Below are 20,572 nucleotides of genomic sequence, written 5' to 3'. Positions count from 1 at the left end.
CAGTTACAGAGTGTCTGTCAAACAAAATCCAAGTGTGAGACATACTGTATGAAAGAGCTGTTGGGATGTATTAAAAAAAATAGTAGTGGTGGATGACGGTATTTGCTCACGTTGTTTTGAAGCCAACATAAAATATTAAAAAGTTATTTAGTGTTAAAGTATTTAAAAAGTTTAGCTGATCTGCAAAGGGGAAAAATGTATTCCCTTCCCATTTCCAGAGCTGTTTTTGGTATTATCAACAGAATAGGCCAAAATCCTGCTGTTTTTCCTGGTATTTTATTTCCCAGTCTTCCCCTAAAACAAATGACCTCCCTTAAAATGTATGACCATACTAACAAAGTGCACATTTTTTAGACTTACTGGAATATTTGAGGACAGTGATAAAAGTGGCTCTTAAAAGTGTTATGTTAACAGTTGCACAGGCCAGTTGACTACTTCCTTGTTGCTCAGCAGGATACCTACACTCTTCCTGTGTTTTCAATTGTCTCTTTTATGAATACCAGAGGGAAACCCATTTGGTTTGGAGGCTCACGGGCAACATCCAATTGGGATTGAAGACTTGACATTAAAAGCCTACTGCTGTATACATACAGAAGAAATCAAGGACAAAGCAGTGACCCTTCAAATGTGGAATAAGCGTTCAACACTGGTCATTGGATCCGAGTTGCTAGCAAGACATTCAGTTCAGATCCTTAATGTAATTCCTGCTCTCTGTGATTCACACTATAGCCAAAGTCTTTCATTATACTCGTTTGTGCCTGGAGGCCAGTGTAGCTATGAATTACTGTAACCACACAGGATATGTTAGACGTACAACTGTGTTTACTATGCATTGTATTTCTATGGAGTGGGACGATGACTTGCGTGGGCCGGTATGAGCACACCAACACGCGAGGGACTCAGCTTTAACAATAGGTTGTGTTTGGCTGTTTGACCGGTGACATCAGTTGTTTCTCTTGATAGGAGCGTCTGCAAAGCCTGCTGTTTTAAACTCAGACAGGAAACTAGCATCTGCCTCTACAATTCAATATGTTTTTCTTTCAGCATACACATTTCTTTCTTTCCTTTCCAATTCAACAATCCCCACCCTCTTACACTGTTTGAATCTTATTTACCTTGCTGATCATATTGTATTGCTATTGAGCCACTTCCCCTCCAAACCAAGTCTATTCTATTTTCTTTGTGGGTGAGACAAAGATTTTGTAAGAGCTCTGGGGTTCCTTTTGTCTCACGAACACAGCGAGCTTCCTCCTCCTTTTTTTCCTTTTCCTAAAAAATTGTGGAGGTTGCAAGTAAAACTTAACCTAACATTAAAACTCCCCCTCTCTCATTACAGCGCCTCCACCACCACAAGACTAGCTGACACCCATCCAGGCTGCGAGCTACAGGCCACGGCACTGCACCCCGCTCACGTCTCCTCTTCACGTCAACACGAAGGTGTAAAAAAAGTGGGGCAGGGGGAGTCGGTCCGTGGATCATAATTTAGATATGGGTGATGACTAACGAATAAGCGAATGCATATTAATAGCCAGAGAGGTTTGAAGATCGCAGTCCTATTGGGTTCTCTTATTGCAGTTGAGTTCAGAGCACTAAAAGATATAAAATGTTTTAATGCAATCCAATAGATCAGTGGAAGATGGATTGAGCTGTTAAAGGGGGATTCTGGAGAATTCTTGTTTTCAAAATCTTCTTTATATTCCATTCCAAACTGACTGTGTGGGGGGGGGGGGGGCTCAGGCAGCCAAAATACATTGGCTAAATACCTTAATATTTATTAGAATACTTGTGGCATCGGCTACAAAGTTTGGTTCCCCTTGAGGATAAAGATTACAACTGCTTTTCTGTGTGTGGTTATTAAAGATGACCAAAACCATTTAGAAATATCATCGTACTGTATATCAAAATTGTGTCCCAATGCATCAAGTAGAAGTTAAGATGGTGACACTAGAAGGAAAGTCAGGGGATCTCCAAAGTCAGAGGATCTCAATTTTACCGACAGATATACCATAACTAAATCCAAAATGCGACCCCTGTAGCATAGCTAAAGACAACTCAAAACCACTGCTCACATCCACTTTTATATTTATTACACTTACTGATACACACTGTACAAATGAACAACATTAAAAAAGAGTAGAAATACCACAGAGTGTTGATGAATGCACAGGTCAGTTTGGGGAAAAGAGAAGGACAAAAGTGGGAGGCAGGGAGAAAGAGAGGAACAGTTCACACACATGGTTCGATTTAGCCGACTCCCATTAAGGACAATGTGGTCTGGAAGAAACTTTACATTTCACAGTTTAAGGGTATTTTTAAGACACTTCTGCTAGCCACTAAAAGGTCACTTTCAGTTATTTTATATGTGGATAACACACAATGTGCAACCCGGGATATACATAAGAGAACAACAATGGAAACATGGAATGTTAGCAAATAGAGGTCGATAGTGGTTTGAATTGAAATGTAAAATAGAGGCAGGGGAACAAAGAATGTCAAAGTCGGCAGTCAACAGATCGCTGTAAAAAAAAAAAAATGCTTATAGATTTGCAGTGATAACTAAAATTCTGTTTTGTACTTTGTTTGGATTTGTCCCAACATGAAAGATGAGGGTTCAATCATACAACTGTGCTTTCTGGACATTTTCAAAAAGACATGGACAACTTGTGCTATTTTGTGACTGGAGAGAGAGACGCTTTCATCACACCAATCCAATAACTTCCATACATCAGCTGTTAGCTAGATAGCTAATGATACCACTTGCTACATAGTTTTAGAGAGAGTCATTGCATACGTCTAAGCATATACCACGTCTTACATGTTTTACAGTGTTAAGTAAGTTGAGTAAAATCATTTCACTCAACTTAATTAATACTCTCAAATGACTGGTTAGCAGATACATAGCTGGTTTAGCTATCGTTTGACAAAAAGTGGTCGTCACATGGACGTCAGACATGCAGAGAAAAGTGATACTTGTATTTGTGAAGGACTCCATCTAAGTGGTGGAAAGTTATATTAAGTATATTCACCGATTTGCTTCTTACATACCAATGTATGAGCAGCAATCATTCATTATCTAATCATGTAATATAAAAAAGTTAAATATAGGGGCCATTTTGGAACAACATTTACTTTGAAACTTTGTGCACATTGTGCTAATAATACTACTGCACTTTTACTTAAGTGAGATTTTGAATGCACAATTTTTTTTTGGTAATGTAGCACTTTAACATTGTATTGGTTCTTCCATTACTGTTAGTAAGAGATCTGAGTACTCCCCACACCACTGCTCCACCTTCATGGATAACGGCACATAAGATAGTGGAAGTCTTTGGGGAAGGGAGGGATCCGGTGCCTTTGTGTCTGTGCTTCAAGTTCACTGTATGAAAAAACTCTCTTTTGCTTTTCCATCCCTGAATGGAAAAAGAGGCCTAAGCACTTTCACACTCAAAATTCATGAAAAGTGAGCAAGCAAAGAGACCATACTAAGTTACGTGGGATTGCAGCCAATATGGGTTCTGGCTCTTATCTTATCTTAAACAACAAAATAACCTTAAGAGTTGAAGTAAACTATGCCCTAAGTTAATGGGAAACAGTCCAAACACCGGTTAGGTTGTCACAGTTTTCAGATCAGGTGTCAAAAATTGTTTGCAGCTTTTTGTATTTATAGGAGGTGCCCTTATGTGTCTGAACCTGGAAGGGTGTTTAGCCTATAACTCCTTGTATGAATTTATATGTTTGTGTGTGTTGCAAACAGCCCGTTAAGTTGACGTTGGCACCAGATGAAAAGGCCCACATGGTCTCACATGCCTGTGGGGGAATGTCCGGGGGGCTATTAGCTACTTTAATATCAACCCTGTGGAGTTGTGGTCGTTATAAACTGCAGCGTGACACCCAGAAACAGACTGACAGAAGCAGATGTTGTGAGGCAGATAATGCTGGGAACACACTAGAAGTAAATCACGTTTGAAAATGCATTGATTCACATCCATAACAACGGAAGTCTTAAATTGACTTTGTCTCGCCTTCATAAATCTGTTTACTCCAGATGGGGTTTCCCACATTTCCCACTGTGAGTTTAACAGTCTGACTGAAGAAATGTCAAAGATGTAAGGTTCTCACTGGAACCAGAATATATTGGAGGGCATTTTGTTGCTCACACATAGAGCCGTAATGTCAATTCATTTAAATGCCAGTTTCTGGTGTAGCTATACATGTAAAGAACAGTTCAAACTTTTGGGAGACAGCTTCGATGCGAATATTGATAGCCCTTTCATGTACATACATTTAGTAGCTATGAAGCTCGAGCCAGGAGGCATTTAGCTGAGTTTAGGGAAAGTCCAAAATAGTGTAAACAGTGGATAACAGCTAGCATGTTTTCATTTGAAGTTAAAAAATACACATACTGTACCCACGCCTCGAAATTACACTGATTCACGTTTTATCCATACATTGATTGATTTGGTTTCAGGGCGAGTTCCATACTTTAGTCATGGCAAACAACATCCAGGATCAAACAATTATGTAGCACGTAGCTTCCTCTAGCCAGGTTAGCCAGACTATCAGTTTCCTCCTGCTTCCACTTTTTGTGCTAAGACAAGCTAATCACAGTCCGGTATCAACTGCCTCATCTAACTATTGGCAAAATTGCCCTAAATGACCAAATGATATCTTTCAAATAAACCACCGACAGTTAGCAGCAGTATAGGCCTACTCTTATGAGTTAGTGGCAAATCATTATTTTTCTATAGGAAATACTCCTGTATAAAAAAAAAATTCCTTTTGCGTCTCGGTCTCATAAAAGAAAAGTTATATCATATAAAATCACATGACCTGTACAATAATAATGAGACAAAAGACATTCTGCCCCTCACGAACCATGTGAATACAAAATTATACAGACTATAAATAGACATTACTTTTTACACGAGGCACAGTTACTAGTGGTGTGTGAGTTATCCCTCATAGCTGCTGATCCCCGAACTGTATCTGAGCGTACACAGTGCCGCTACACGACGCCTTGGGCTCGGGAATCGGCCTCACCAGATCCAGCTCTGCGTAGGTCAGATTCTCCTCCACTATCTTCGGCTGGAGACGGGGAGAAAGACGAGAAAGAGGAGAGAGAGGGCAGAGGGAAAATAATGATATGGGAGAGGGAGACGGCGAGAGAAGGAAGTGGTATCAGTGGTTAGAAAATTGAGGCTGAGAAAGATTTTGAAGTCAAACTCCATCATTAATCTGAAGCATAAGATTCCTTGTCGCTGTATGTACACAGTGAAGAAATCTTCTGACCAAAGTAAAAAAATCTATGTCCTATACAGCTGCAGCTAGCAGACATTTTACACAGAGAAAAGTAGACTCCCTAAAGTAAGATGTTTTTCCTTTCTCGTCTTCTTTGTTTTCCATTGCATTGGTTTGGTAAATGTTAGCAGGCTGTGTGCAGACGTCAGCACACTCATGGGTTGAGGTTTTGCCAAAACCCAATTACCCCTTGTGGCATTCTGCGACATTAAAATGCCAAGCTGCCACAGAGTCACTTCATTCCAATGACAACGACAACATGAAACCTGGGTTATGTGGCACATTTTATGATATGCTCTGGTATTTTTGCAGCCACACATTCTTGCCACATGTTGGTTGCTCTCCACTGTATAGGAGATTGTGACAATGGTAGGAAAGCAATATGAATGGCTTGCTTGGTCTGGTAAGGTTTGGGCAAAAAGCACCAAGGAATGTATAACGTTGGTTTCTCCAAGGTGATATTTGCTATAGGTTACACTATATGTAGGTTACACAAAAGTAAAATCAGGCGAAAATGCTTTCTGGGTAGATTCCTGATCATTTGGCAAGAATAAAGAATGATAATTTAAGCACACACGCATAGTACTCACCAACACTACTTTCCTTGGTTGTGGTTTTAAAAGTTTGGGTTTCCGTGTTTTGTCTCCAATGGGAGCTGCAGGGACAAAACAAAAGTTAGTGGTTTTGTAGGGATCGGTTTAGAAATTGTATAATGTGTATGACAAGAACCAGACCTCTCCATCACAACCAAAAGCTTGTCATGCCCTCATTTTCACGTATTTGGATAGTATCAAATTTACTTTTTTTTACGGCACGTTTGATGTATGTCAGTGCGAAAGGTTACAGGGGTCAGTATCTGCTGCGAAACATATCTTAATTTGAAGGATGGACAATAGATGCGAGTCATGTGTCTTTTTGTTGGCGAGGCGTGTCTCACTTGTTTACCTTTTGCTGGTATCTCTGGTGGTATCTCGTCTTGGTAGTCTCTGCTTCTTTTCTTCCTGTACCTCCTCTCCTTCTTAGGCAAGGCAGGAGACCCACTGACCAAACTGGTGACCGTCTCCCCTGAGCTGTGTTGAGATCAGATTACCAGAGGCTTAGTGCAGTTTAGAACTTTGAGTATTTGTAAGCTTAATTGGCTGTGTGTGAAACTGTGTGTTGCCTAAGACCTTACCTGTTCTGAGGGCTTTTGACCAAGTGGTAATTATCTGCAGAGATATAGCACATTTTTAGAGTTTTTACTTCCAAAGAAGCAAGTCATAAAAGAAAACGATGGAGGATATAAGAGAAATTCTGCTGCTGACCTTTTAACCTCTTCTTTCTCTGTATGTACTGGCAGGTTACCGTCACTGTGAACATGCACATACACAGCAGGCCCACTGAGCAGATCAGCACTGCACACAGGTACACATCTGAAACACACAAACACACATTAGTTGGACAGTGCATCAGCCGCATGCTTTTTTCATTCACTCTTCTACACAAAAATGCGAATGGAGTACATGTTTTGCTGAGCTATTTAAGGGCACTGTACTATATTCTTTGGGTTAGGTTATTTTTGCCCGCCAAGGCCGATACAGTGCCAGTCCACCACAAAAACACACACACACACACACTGAAACAATCTAAAAATATGAAGACTTACCTTCAAACAAGCTCCAAAGGCTTTCTTTGGCTTTGGTAGCTGGTAGGACATGCACTACATGGAGAGAGGGAAAGAGAGAGAGAGAGAGAGAGAGAGAGAGAGAGAGAGAGAGAGAGGAGAAGCATGTTAGGACAGTAGTCATCTCTGTGGCCTTCCGGCCGCCTGATTACACACTGGCTACAGTTTAAATAAAGCTAACTGTAGGAAGACATCGAGCCAAAGATGGACTCCTCCCTGCCTGAACCAGTCTGAATCACTGTCCAGAGGGCTCAACCTCAACCTTTACCCAATGAAGAAGGATACATTGCCTCTTTAACTTGGACATTTATGCAAACACATTCAGTCATTTCCATCTCCAAATTTCAATACTTCATATTGGACATGGCAGTGACAGTGAGTTAAGTAAGACGGATGCTGGAATCTTGGCACCACAGCAGCTTGTTAACCAATTCTATTAAGCAACACGACACACCAAAAGTTGGAAAAGCAAACATCTAGTCTGACTGACATTCATGACGCCTCAATCACCAAATTCCGGTCCATATTAGTCATGTTACCACATCTGTAATGCCTTCCAATCCAGCACTGCCCTTACATAGTTTGTTCATTTACCACTCAAATTAAAAAATAAATATGTTTTTTTTTTTAAATGGGTCCTCCTTTATAATCATATGCAGCTATGGTACAGAAACTTGAGATACAGCTTGCAGCCAAAAAGTTAGAATCCTCACAATAACCCATGTATAAGCCAAGGACATAAAGGAGCAGTTGTTGCTGTTCTTATATGAGTTAATTAGCAGTAAGTTTTTATAGTAGAGCATTTTAGAGTTTAGAGAACATGTAATAGCCAACCGTTTGACAGACCTGCCATGTCTAATTACGATTAAACTGTCTTCTTAGTGTCACATTATCTTAGAGGGTTTTCTGGATCCTGGCCGAGTGTAGAAAGAGATATCTATTTCATAAAAAAACGAGAAATATGAGCGCCAATGGGGAATGAAAGGCGTGTGAATGCAGCTTTAATCTGTGTAATGACAATCCCAGCTGTGGACTGCTTGTGTCCAAAGTGGCTGAGAAAATATGTTCCCCATAGTCGACCTAAAAACTCACCCACACACACACACACACACACACACACACACACACACACACACACACACACACACACACACACACACACACACACACACACACACACACACACACACACACACACACACACACACACACACACACACACACACACACACACACACACACACACACACACACTCACTCCTTTCTCCAGCCCAATCTGACCACAGTAGCCTTAACACTACTGTACTCTTGCTGAGCTGGTGGTACGAAGCTTGTGAAGTGACACCCACGAGGGCATCTTGAAATACCCCAAACCGCCAGCAGACGACGACAGACAGACTCGGCACGCCCGCTTGGAGGCTTTCCCGCAGGCAGACTGGCGGTGCCGCGAGCTGACTGACAAACTACAACATATCTACACAGTACGAGCCATAACGTGGATCCTCTGCATGTGCTTTAGTAGGCCAACATTCTTGGGTACGCAACTAGATTATGGAAACCTAAAGCTCTTAAACCAAAGCGAAAATCGACTGTCTTTCAAACCGGAAGAAATGAAAAAAAGTACATACTTTATTTTTCATATCGCTTCTTTAGGGGTTGAAATGATTTTGCACCATTCAATTGAGCATGCACTAAAACAAATTAGACATTTACAATTGAATGGAAGGATGAGAATATACGTTATGCTGGTTAAGCAGAAATAGACATAGAAAGAAATGGTTGTGCACTCTTAGAGATAAGAAACCAACTGAACACTTTCCTCCTGAAAAACAAATTTCATCAGAGATTACATTGACAGCCAGTGGCAGGGAGCTGTGTGGAACTGCCTGTGTGCATGAATTAAACTGTCAAACAACACATACAGCAGTGGGATTTTTGAAAAGCCAGCAGAGAGAACTGAGATTAAATCCTCAATTTAATTTTTTCAAAATGCTGCCTCACATTTATTTATAGGATTATTTATTAAAACTAAAAGCCAGCATTAACACGGTATCTTTAAACTAAACAGACAAAAGCACACGTCTTTCGCAGTTTAGACCACCACTTTAAGCAATGCCAGTTTAGAAAATGCAATGTACTTCAAGGTAGATTTTCTATGTAGGGCTTATAAAATCCCTCTCTGGGAATTGGCTCCAGGTCAAAAACAAAGTGATTGACATTTTGCTTTTTTTTCAACACTGTGATTCATTTCTTTTTCTAGACTGTTGGTTGAGAGTTTTTTTTAGGACGCTAACAGTCCTCAGAATCTTTCACGAAGATACAGTCATATGAAAAAGTTTGGGAACCCCTCTCAGCCGGCATTATAATTGACTCTGCTTTCACAAAAAAAATATAAAAGTGGTGTGTCTTTAATTTACTAGGAACAGCTAAGTACTGGGATGTTTTCCAAACAAAGATTTTTTGAAAAGCAGTATTTGGTTGTATGAAATAAAATAAAATGTGAAAAACTGGCTGTGCAAAAATATAGGAACCCTTGTGCTTTTGTTGATTTTAATGCCTGTAACAGCATGTAAAACTGATGACTTTAAACACAAAGTTGGTTGGATTATGTTGTTAAGCCTTGAACCTCATAGAAATGTCTGTTTAATCATGAGAAAATTTATTTTAGGTGCCTAAATGCAAGTTGCACTTCTCTTTGACTCTCTGCTGAAGTGAGACAGAATGGGATCATCAAAACAGCTCCCAAAAGATCTGAAAAACAAAGATTGTTCATTGTCATGGTTTAGGGGAAGGCTACAAGAAGCTTTCCCAAAGGTTTCAATTGTCAATTTCGACTGTAGGGAACGTTGTCAGGAAATGGAAGGACACAGGCATAGTGGCAGTTAAACCCAGGCATGGCAGACCAAGAAAAAAACAGGAGTGGCATAGGTGGAGGATTGTGAGAATGGTTGCACACAACCCACAGATCACCTCCAAAGACCTGCAAGAACATCTGGCTGCAGATTGTGTATCTGTACATCGTTCAACAATTCAGCGCAATTTGCACCAAAACATCTGCTTTTTATAAAGACCAAATAACTTAATTTTTGTCTCATCAGTCCAAAGCATTTTCTTCCAATATGAAGCTGGCTTGTCTAAATGAGCTTTTGCATACTCCATGCAACTGTACCTGTGGCGTGGGCGCAGAAAGGGCTTCCTTCTCATCACCCGGCCATACAGATGTTTTGGTGCAAATTGCACTGAATTGTTGAACCATGTACAGATACACAACCTGCAGCCAGATGTTCTTGCAGGTCTTTGGAGGTGATCTTTGGGTTGTGTGCAACCATTCTCACAATCCGCCACATATGCCGCTCTTGTACTTTTCTTGGTCTGCTAGACCTGGGTTTAACTGCAACTGTGCCTGTGTCCTTCCATTCCCTGACAACGTTCCTTACAGTAGAAATTGACAATTGAAACCTTTGGGAAAGCTTCTTGTAGCCTTCCCCTAAACCATGACAATGAATAATCTTTGTTTTTAAGATCTTTTGGTAGCTGTTTTGATGATCGCATTCTGTCTCACTTCTGCAGAGAGTCAAAGAGAAGTGGAACTTGCATTTAGGCACCTAAAATACCTTTTCTCATGATTAAACAGACCTTTATATGAGGTTCAAGGCTTAACAACATAATCCAACCAATGTTGTGTTTAAAGTCCTCAGTTTTACATGCTGTTACATGCATTAAAATCAGCAAGACCACAGGGGTTCCCATATTTTTGCACAGCCAGTTTTTCACATTTTATTTAATTTCATAAAACTAAATACTGCTTTTCAAAAAATCTTAGTTTGGAAAACATCCCAGTACTTAGCTGTTCCTGGTAAATTAAAGACATACCACTTTGATCTTTTTTGTGTGAAAGCAGAGTCAATTATAATGCCGGCTGAGAGGGGTTCCCAAACTTTTTCATATGACTGTACCTTTGAATTCCATTCCCATCTGTGAAACAACTAACCCTACACTGACCATATGTGATCTTCATTCTACTGTGTTGGAAGTTGGAACACTGGTCGTAATTCTTTTATAGGGAAATAGACCAAAAAAATAACCTGAATGGAGATTTGAACATGTATTGCCAAATATTCCTACTGTTTAAAGGTGAGTGGGTTTGCAGTTGAAATGGTTTACGACTGTCCGTAAAAAAGGCTCTACCTAATCTTAACTGAAGTCAAAATAATACCACCAATCAAAAATAGAAAGCAAAATGACATGGACAAATGTCACAAAGACGTCAAGGTAGACATGTGCGGCAACAAAGAGGAGTCCTTACAAATCTACATTTATTGCCAGCTAACCAATAGTTTCCTAAAATAGCTTAGTTTGCTGTCCAAATAGGAGTTGATAACAGAAGTAAGTCAGTGCTGAAGAAATAACTGGTTTTAATACTATAGATCTCAGCTTGCTTAACTCGGCAGAAACACTTTTTTCCAAAACAAATATTTTTGCAAAGAAGGCAAACTAAAAATGAATCAAACTTGAAGAAAGTATCTCTTATGTGTTAGCTTCCAGCGGGTGTCTCAACAATAAATGTGTGTAGTTACCTTTTCAGCAGTCAACATTGAGTAGTTTGGCTGTGACCCTATTTGCAAAGCTTTTGCAAAGGCATATTTTATATGACACCACAAGTGTATTTTATTGGCATTATCTGGGGTAAAACTACAGAAAATAGCCTACATTGCACAAACACTGCCTCGCCGCACAGTTTCTGGGTGAAATATAATTTAAAACAGGCTCTCTTACTTTATTTCTGAATGGCAGCTGATTTAAACGACAAGGCCGCCCTTCCTTCACAGTAAATTATTCGCAGCGTAAATCTTGATAACATCCATGACGTTTATGTGATGTTTTTGCCTCAGGCCTTAGCTCTGTCACTGCAGCAGATGTACACGTTGGAATAATCAGAAATGGGGATGAATCTGATGTACTGTGTGCTATAAAACTGTCTGTTATTATCATCTAGAAGATGTCTTCATTTGACAACGACCTTTGAATGGCTGAAGACTGCACCGGACTACAGTGGAAACATTCAAATAGACATCTTTTTTGTTCAGCAGCAACACAGAGTTGCATTCATTTGCTGACTGTTTTTCAGATGTGTGGCTTTTTTTTGTGCCCCAACACACTCAACACTGTAAACATCAATAATGACCCTGTGTCTTGACCGTCTATAGGGTCAGTCACTGCTCTGATTTACTGTATTATAAACGACTGCGGATGAATGTAAGTACAAAGTAACGTTGTGTGTCTTATTAAGTTTTTGAATAATTCCCCCTTTGACTTCCTGTTGTGTCTTTGCAGCTTTTCTTCCACAAATTAGTATCTTTCTGTACTTTTGCTGACTGTGTCACTATTATGGCGATAAGCATATAGGCCTACAGTTTTTCTCTTATGTTCTTTTCCTATGCCAGTTTTTTCTAAAAAGAAACCCTTGTGACGCCACATCTGCCACATTTCTAACTTTTACTTGTGAAGCTGACTAGAATACCCAGATTTCCGTGTTCTTACTTTCGTAAGACCCATGCCACATCCGTGTACCATGTACCTCTTACACACCCACACGTGTTTTAGAAATACCTCAGATTTGAGTTTGTTTATGCCAAGAGGAGGCTGTGTCCGCACTGTGCTCTGCCCTCCTTTTTCTCCCTCAAACCCTCTGACCTCTCTGTGTTTATTATAGCAGTAGTAAGTAGAGTAATGGGATTTTTTTTTGTGCTGGAGAGATTGTGGAAACACCTGGTCACCTAATGTTATTCGTCCACATAAATTCCATCAGCTTGACGTCAAAAACACACACACACACACACACACACACATGCACATCAGTCATCTGCTGTTTCTCATCTGCAGTGGGGACCACAAGCATTGGTCCCAGAGGGGTATTAATTCCTCAGATGTGTGGCTGATGTTTATCATAGCTGTCAACTGTTGGTGTGAATACTGGGGAGAAATAATGCAGTTTTCCAGCGGCCTGTCCTTGACGATTACCCAACTAAAATCCTGGCCAGTGTATTTAAAAGAGTTTGGTATTCAAAATTAAAATGGTGACAAAATTGATTAGCTCACTTTGGAGTTCATTTTGGTTCCCCTGATCTTTAAAGGTGTATGGGGTTTATAAAAGCCTGCATAACCGAATGAAGGCAAGAAGTTTGAAAGATGTGGGCACCGGCTACATCATGAGAAATGAAGGATCAAGAAGGACAAGGAACTTATAGACAGAATATCTCTTGCTGTGCTGGTTTGATTATAGCTGTCTTTCTATCAATCAGTCTTTCACAGATCCCCCAACTTTATGGAAGTTCATTACTAAATTGGTAGAGTGCACCTTTAAAGTGATTTATACCTCAATTTTTTGTGTACCCTGCACCAAGGGTACACCATTCAACAATGTTGTTTTCTTATATTTCCTCCAAATAACTTTTCCAGATCTCCCAGAAAAATTCCACATTCCTTTGTTTTTTTAATAATATGTAATACGTCTAATGCTTTTATTCTATATATTTATTTAAAACTTTTTTGTCAGTTAAATAAATGAGTAGGATTACATGTGGAAGAGGATACTTATTACTCGGAATAGGACTTGAATTAATATGCAACAAAAACAGTAAAAAAAACATGTGCATATGGGGAAAATACAGCCGCCAATTCCATGATGTAAGTAGTGTTGCAAACATAAAATAAATCAATACAACCAGTGTAATATCAGTAAAAAAAGGCATAACTTCCTGCAAGACAAGGGAGATATTCTGGTCTAATTGAGACATTTTGGATTTCCTCTCATGTCTGTTGTATAATGAAAAATATATTATGTTTTATTTTATACATGGACTGCAATTATTGCCATTTGTGTCAAAATCGCAGCATTCATCCAATGATGCCACAGTAGCCTAGGCCTTCTTTATTAATATCTCTGAAACCACAATGGACTGGCGCTTCCTTGGATGAAAATAACTCCCCACATCCTTGACCACCAAAGGTTGAGAGCCAGACACGAGCCAGCTGCCCACTCCAGTGTCACTGTACACAAACATATGAACCTCACCTTCCTCAAGACAACTATCTCTTGTTCCATTTCTGCTGAGTCTCTCTGGACGCCTCGGTCTGTTCTACTTTTGGGAGGGAAACTCCATGTCAGGGCCAATGTCAACAGCTCCCGATAGGGACTGTGTGTCTGCCCCGGCCCAGACTTGGCTGTGGACACCCCGAAAGTCACAGGCTGTAGGAACGCTTCCATGGAAAATGTGGTGAGCAGCATCTAGTGTTGTTGAACGCTGACACCACTACAGCAATGAGCTTGAAGATTAATCGTCGCAAGAATGAAACTTTGTGATGGGCTTATTCTTTAGTCAAACCACTCTCAAAGAGAGGTTTCTACATTTGCTGCGGGTTGATAGATTTTTCTGTGAAAAAAGCGCAATGAAAGTGACACATTTCCGTTAAGAGGAAATTAAAGACAACCTGACTAGTTATCAATTATAGCTAAAACCTTTCAAACATCATTAACAAAAAACAAAGACAGAGGAAATATTCAATTACTATTCACTCCTGGTGACTGACAAATGACACAGGACAAAGCAATTGCCCTCTGTTCAATCAACCAACATTTCGATTGTCCAATTCCTGCATAGCACCTGTAACTCCTTGATTCTCCTACTCGATTAGTTTTGGGGTAAACAAAGAAAGAAAAAGATCTCTGGAGTAGTTTTCCCCACTGTGTTGAAGCCAGTTCTGGACACTATCAGATTTAAAGGGGAAGGTTAGCAGCTTGGCTTTTAAGCTTTTTATGGGAAGTTTCCACATCAGCAATCTCAGCCAATGTTACCCCAGATAGCATTAAGTTGGCCAACATCATTGGTTAGACCTTGTCCTATGAAGCTTTTTCTCCTGTACATTTTAAAGGGGAAACATGCTATTTAGAAATATGAACAGGGTTGTAAGCTAAGACGCCAAACTGCGATACGTTAGAATGAAGCAACAGTTTGATTGTAGGCTTATCTTATCCTGAGCCGATGCTTAGTGTTATAATACTAGGAACAAGGACAATGACTCTTTGTTGATTATCAGCTGGTGAGGATGATGCCTTTATGCCTGGGACATTTTAGCTTTACCTCAATTATTAAGCACTTTATTTTGAAGCCATCAAGTTCATAATTAAGGCCACTTTCATGCGATTCATTTTACAAGGTGTCAGCTATCAACATTAGGAGCCCTTGTTCCTTCCATTAAGGTAGCTAACAATTGCTAAATTAGCTTGATGCTAATAAGCTTGACATTGATGCTGCTTGCTAGAAATTAAAAGCCGGCTCTTGTGTAGGCTACTGCTCCTGTCTGAAATTCAGGACTCATTGTTTCAAAAACTTAAACAAGTAGTTTCTCCCCCCATTATTAACAACATATTTTGAACAGAACAGATATAGCTTGACAGGCATAGAAACAGTAGCTTATGGGGCGGGGCTTAAGCAATGGTAAATTAGCACCAAAGTTGGAACCCCATGACTATTGAATCATGAAAATCACATTCAAAATCTGAAAAAAAGTTTGGAGGAAAATGTGACAAAGCTTTCAAAGTGTGTGGGTGGTTTTATGATAGTGAAGGGATTTCTGTGCAGTTTCTGCTACAAGTGGATTTGTCATCCATTCCGTTGTGTGGACGTCTCAAGTTCCCGTGGTGGCATTAAAAACCCTCACACACTCTCTGCTGTTTCTCCAAAAATCTTGTTCTCGGGGCCAAGCCGCGACATATTGCGATGGAGGATCCTTTTATCTCCATTTGCTCCTAGCCCACAACATTTACCCACCCCAAATCAAAAGCAGGACAGGGCTTTTGCTTGGTAAAGCCACTTCACTGCCTCTTCGGCAGAGAAATTACATCATCCAGTTGTGGTCTACTATTGGAGATGCAGAACTGATCCCCTAGGACAAATAGTTTTTCTGTTAACTTTGGTTATCACAATTCCATTTGTTTTTTGGCTCTTTTTTAGGTCTCTAAGTCTGTGAATTTATGATCGCATCCTCCCTATTGAGAGGCATTTGATAGAATTACAGTTACTAACAATAATGTGGTGGCACAAAGAGTTACTAAGAGAGAAGGGCTTGACAGGGCATCCATGAAGTCTCAAATGGTTTCATGTGTTCACAGCTGTGAGCTGCGAAACAGCTCTCATAGTTTTCTGCCTCTAGACATGGAAGGCCTCTGCACACAAACCTGGCATCTGCTCTAATATTATCAAATCAGCCTTTGTCATTTGGCTTCTGTTGTGGTTGCAGAAATAGCTGTTAAGTCTCCGCCCTGCACCATCAAAAGCAATGATGTCATTCTGTGAGAAATTGGGCTACAGCTATGACTTTCCTCTACCAAGAAGGAATTAGAGCAGATGGCTGCAGAGGTTTTCAACTCTCTTTGGTTCAAGACCCAATTTAAATTTTTAAATTGGTCAAAACAAAGATTTGATGCTTTCAGACAAAAGAAAGGAGTTTTAGTTAAGAGTTATACAAGAACATTTTAAATCATTTTTAAAACAGGTTGAGACTGATATTTACTCGATCAATGCACAAGGTACATGGTGTAGTCGACATTGGCCTCCTCATCCCAGATAAATCCAGCTTTAAGTGCTCGCAAAGGTTGCATTTGATTGCATGACAGGTTGGTCATCTGTGTGATCTTATTATATACAATTGAATAGGTCAATGACCCACACTTTCTGGAGACCTGTTAGTTAACGTTCCTCACAGGAAGAGATTTCTTTCATGTGTTACCTACACGACTGCACTTTCAGGACGCATCGACGTGCATGTGTTTCAAAGCTTCAGTCTTGACTCTATGAAAGGGGGTCCTGGACAAAATAACTTATACACAACACAACCAAAAATGCAGCAGAGTGATGCTCACAAAGAGCCTGCTTGGCAAACCTCAGGTAAAAATAACAGTACTGTAAGTGCAGCCCTCACCTCTGAGCTCGGTGGCGGCGGTGCAGTTAGACGAAGCCTTCCAGCGCTCCTGGTTCTTTTTAAACTCCTGCACCCGGCACATGTAGAGTCCCCGGTCCCCCTCAGACACATTCAAGATCAGCAGGTCAAAGATCTTGCCCTGCTTCACCACCTTCAGCTTGAGCTTGGGCCACGGGAAGCTCTTTGTGTAGTTGCCGTAGAAGCGTGCCTTCCTCATGTTGACGCGGGCGATGAGGAGCTCGTCCTCTGGCCGGTCGGTGCCAGCCGGCAGGAAGGTCCATTTCACCACCGGCAGAGCGGCGTTACGGCGCCTCTGGGACACGGCGCAGGAGAGCGTGATGTTTTCACCCTCCTGGGCCACCGTGAAGGGGGAAGGGGTGATGGTGACGTTAATGGCCAAGCAAACATCTGGAGAAGCAAGATTTATACAGGTTATTTTCTACAATCTGAAAGGAGCCGTTGGTAGTATCAAGGTGTCTTGATTTGTTGGGATGACTGGTGATCTCTTATTTATATACAACACCTTTGTAAGTTTAAAAAGATGAGGTGGATGCAGCTTACTTCGTGTCTTGTTTTGATTGCATGTTGATTAGAGCAATCCTTTGAATTTGACAGAGTTGAGACATCTCCCATAACACATCCAGCTGTTTTCTCCAGTCTCTCCATTGTTTGTCCATAGCACATATGGTTGGCTACCATATGTGGTATGGACTTGTTATTTAGTTGTTCTAATTTAAAACACCACTGAGTTAACTGGAAAAAGTTCACCATATGTTTAGTCACCTTGAGACAAATATTTTCCAGACGTGTTCTTTCAGAAGTGATGGAGTTATAAAGCTTGGGTATTTTTAAACAAATTATGGACCGATTAAAAGTAATATAAGGCCCTGTTTCTTATTTGAATAAAATAAATACCCTGATGATTTGCATTGGAAGCCCTTTCCATTCCTCTTCCAACAATCACAATGAAGTTGAAAACAGTCTGATGGTTTAAAGATGGTGTCCATTAAAGGCTCTAGTCTAATGCCTGACTAACTGATTTGAACTCCTTTCTTAATAATCATCACCTAGCATCATAAATAACAATCAGCTAATATGGTAAAAAAGTTTTTTCAACAAATGAAAGCTAGGCGTCATATCTGAAATCCACAAAGGTTCCCATCCCTGGTGGGTTTGTTGTTGTTCAACAGCCGTCTTCTTCGCACTGACAGCAGTGTTGTTTTTGGCATGTGACGACATACGGTGCGTCAACATTGAGGAACAAATTTTACTGCCGCCTGTGTTGCATGACAATATATCACACATCTGTTTTTCTGAATTATTCAAAAAAAATCCGCAATGGACACGCAAGCATTTTAATGTCACACAATTCAGATGAAATTCAGATCAAAATAATATTTAATTACCAAGTTTTTTACAGCTTTGTCTTTCATTTAGTTTTGAGTGACAGAAAAACAACAATATGGTTGATTGGCTTCAAAGGGTTGTTTTGTTGTTGCATGTTGATTGAGCTCCAAAGCTGTTACATTTAATCCTTTGTTTTGACAGAATAACACTGAAGTCGCCATAAATTAATGTAGAAGTGAAGCTGTGAGCTCTACTCAACTTTCAAACCCCCAATTTTCTCTCTGGGATTCCCTCTCATCTCTGCAAACACATGCAACTTGATTCTTATACATTCTATCTTTTCATATTGCATTGTTGAAAAGGAATTTCATGGCCAACAACAGCTGATGTGATACAAATCTTAACCTGGTATTTACTTGCCGAATGTCCATCATCAATCTCACTTGGAACTGTAGTTACATCAGCAGAAACTGGACATTGGATGAAGTGGTAATAACTAAACAGACCATCTTATATTGGCTTAAATATTTTTCTCAATCTTCTCACCCATCATCCCAACATCCTCTACAAACTTTTTCTGCAAAGCTTGTGTGGAAAAATAAATGTATAATAAGAAACCTTTGGCCTCCACCACATCCACCCTTGTGTGAAGCAAAAATAAACTTTTCCTACCTCCAAGCAGCGCTCGAGTCAGGAGAGCGAAGACCACAGAGGAGATCTTCATTTTCCACGGCTGCAGCCTCCATACACTCCCAGTTAAATGCCTCTGAAGAAAAGAAGACCCAGGTTTCCCTTCCCTACTTCTCCTCCTTCTCTTCTTCCTCTTTTTTCTCTCCTCCCAGCTGAGGAGTGTAATATGAAACATTGGACGCTCTGTTTCTACTCAGAACCTCCCTCTGCCCCTCCCCTCCTCATGTCACACACACAGTGAAAACACATTTGGCAACTTCACATGCCCACGCACACACACATATGCACATGCACGCAGAGCAGACAGGTGAGAATGTGTGAAGAAACACAAACATACGCACGCGCACACACGCGCACACACACGCACACACACACACACACACACGCACACACACACCTCTTCTTCTGGCGAGTGAGTGGGAAGTGTAATTTCCTGTGCAGGATGGAGGGGTGGGGGGGGAGGGTGCTTTGTTGAGACCGACGCCGGGGCAAATCACACTTCCAGCTGTGGAGGACAGTGGGCGCACAGCAAAGTTTGGTGCTTTTATTTTGGAACACACACGTGCTCACAAAGACAAAACGGATGAGGGAATGGGGGTGGGTGGGTTGCTGACTATGTTTGTGTGTGGGCATATCTGTGGCCAATGAAATCATGTATTTTATGTAGAATGTAGAATTCTGTGTTTTGATTACTGTTGAATCCCAGAGTTTTCTTTTGTTGTGTTACATGGTTGCTTTCAAAAATCTTCCTCAAATCCCATAATAGTTAAATTGTCTGTGTAGGTCTTTGTTTGTGTGTATGTGTGTGTGTGTGTGTGTGTGTGTGTGTGTGTGTCCACATCGGTCTCACGTCTCATGTAACAGTATCCCACAGTATATCTTTGTACAGCCGTCTGTCAGCTCTGTGTGTTTGGGACACTTTGCTGGCTTTTATCAAACCTCAGAGAGCAGCGCCGTGGAGTTCTGGGACACTTTTGATTAACCGATAATAAAGAAAACGACCTGCGGGGGCCTCATAAGTGCTTCCACTCTCATGGCAGTTTGACAAAAATGGCTGGCCCTTTTGACAAAGAAAGTCTCCCTCTTGACCAAAGCTCTAAAATCTTCACTATTCAGTGCAAAATGATGTGGTGTGGAGCTCACCAAATGAGGCCTCTAAACACAGTGTTGTTTCCCTTGCTCATGCATTTTCTTTCTTGCTTATTATCAATCCGCAGACTGTTCTTTCCTTAATGTTGTAAGTCAGTGCACAAGTTTTGAAACACAAAACTTTTGTCTTGCTCGATCAGCACAGCACTTAACTGCATTGTGAAATGTAATTACATGTATAGTGTATGCTAAAAGAACATTACATGATTATTCTGGTAGAAGGGTAACTCCACAATAAGCTAGACACATAAACATGTTATTCTGCTTACGTTGTTCGCTAACATGCTAGCTACGTCTTAACAGAACAACATGAACATCTGTTTTGAATTGCCTGTCTGGGGACTGGTCAGATGTAAATCGTATATTTACTCTCCTCACAAACTTTAGGAAAATACCTGGTTCCTAAGCTGTTCCAATTCTCCACTTTTTTCTGAAGCTAGTTGC

General features: G+C 40.5%; 1 protein-coding gene across 1 annotated transcript; it reads right to left on the bottom strand.

Annotated features, from left to right (window-relative positions):
- Nucleotides 1-2,078: 2,078 nt before the first annotated feature.
- Nucleotides 2,079-19,072, bottom strand: vstm4b (V-set and transmembrane domain containing 4b). Its single transcript, XM_080049099.1, has 8 exons — nucleotides 18,962-19,072; nucleotides 16,943-17,350; nucleotides 6,944-6,997; nucleotides 6,603-6,710; nucleotides 6,473-6,506; nucleotides 6,244-6,368; nucleotides 5,889-5,953; nucleotides 2,079-5,085 (listed from the first exon to the last, which is right to left on the bottom strand). Exons 1-8 carry the CDS (start codon nucleotides 19,011-19,013, stop codon nucleotides 4,960-4,962), a joined length of 972 nt encoding a protein of 323 aa, XP_079905225.1. The 5' UTR covers nucleotides 19,014-19,072; the 3' UTR covers nucleotides 2,079-4,959.
- Between the last annotated feature and the right edge of the window lie 1,500 nt (nucleotides 19,073-20,572).

This window comes from Ammodytes marinus, assembly GCF_949987685.1.
Source record: "Ammodytes marinus genome assembly, chromosome: 20".
In the NCBI taxonomy this organism is placed as follows: Eukaryota; Metazoa; Chordata; class Actinopteri; order Uranoscopiformes; family Ammodytidae; genus Ammodytes; species Ammodytes marinus.
This window is presented reverse-complemented; position numbering and strand designations above follow the sequence as displayed.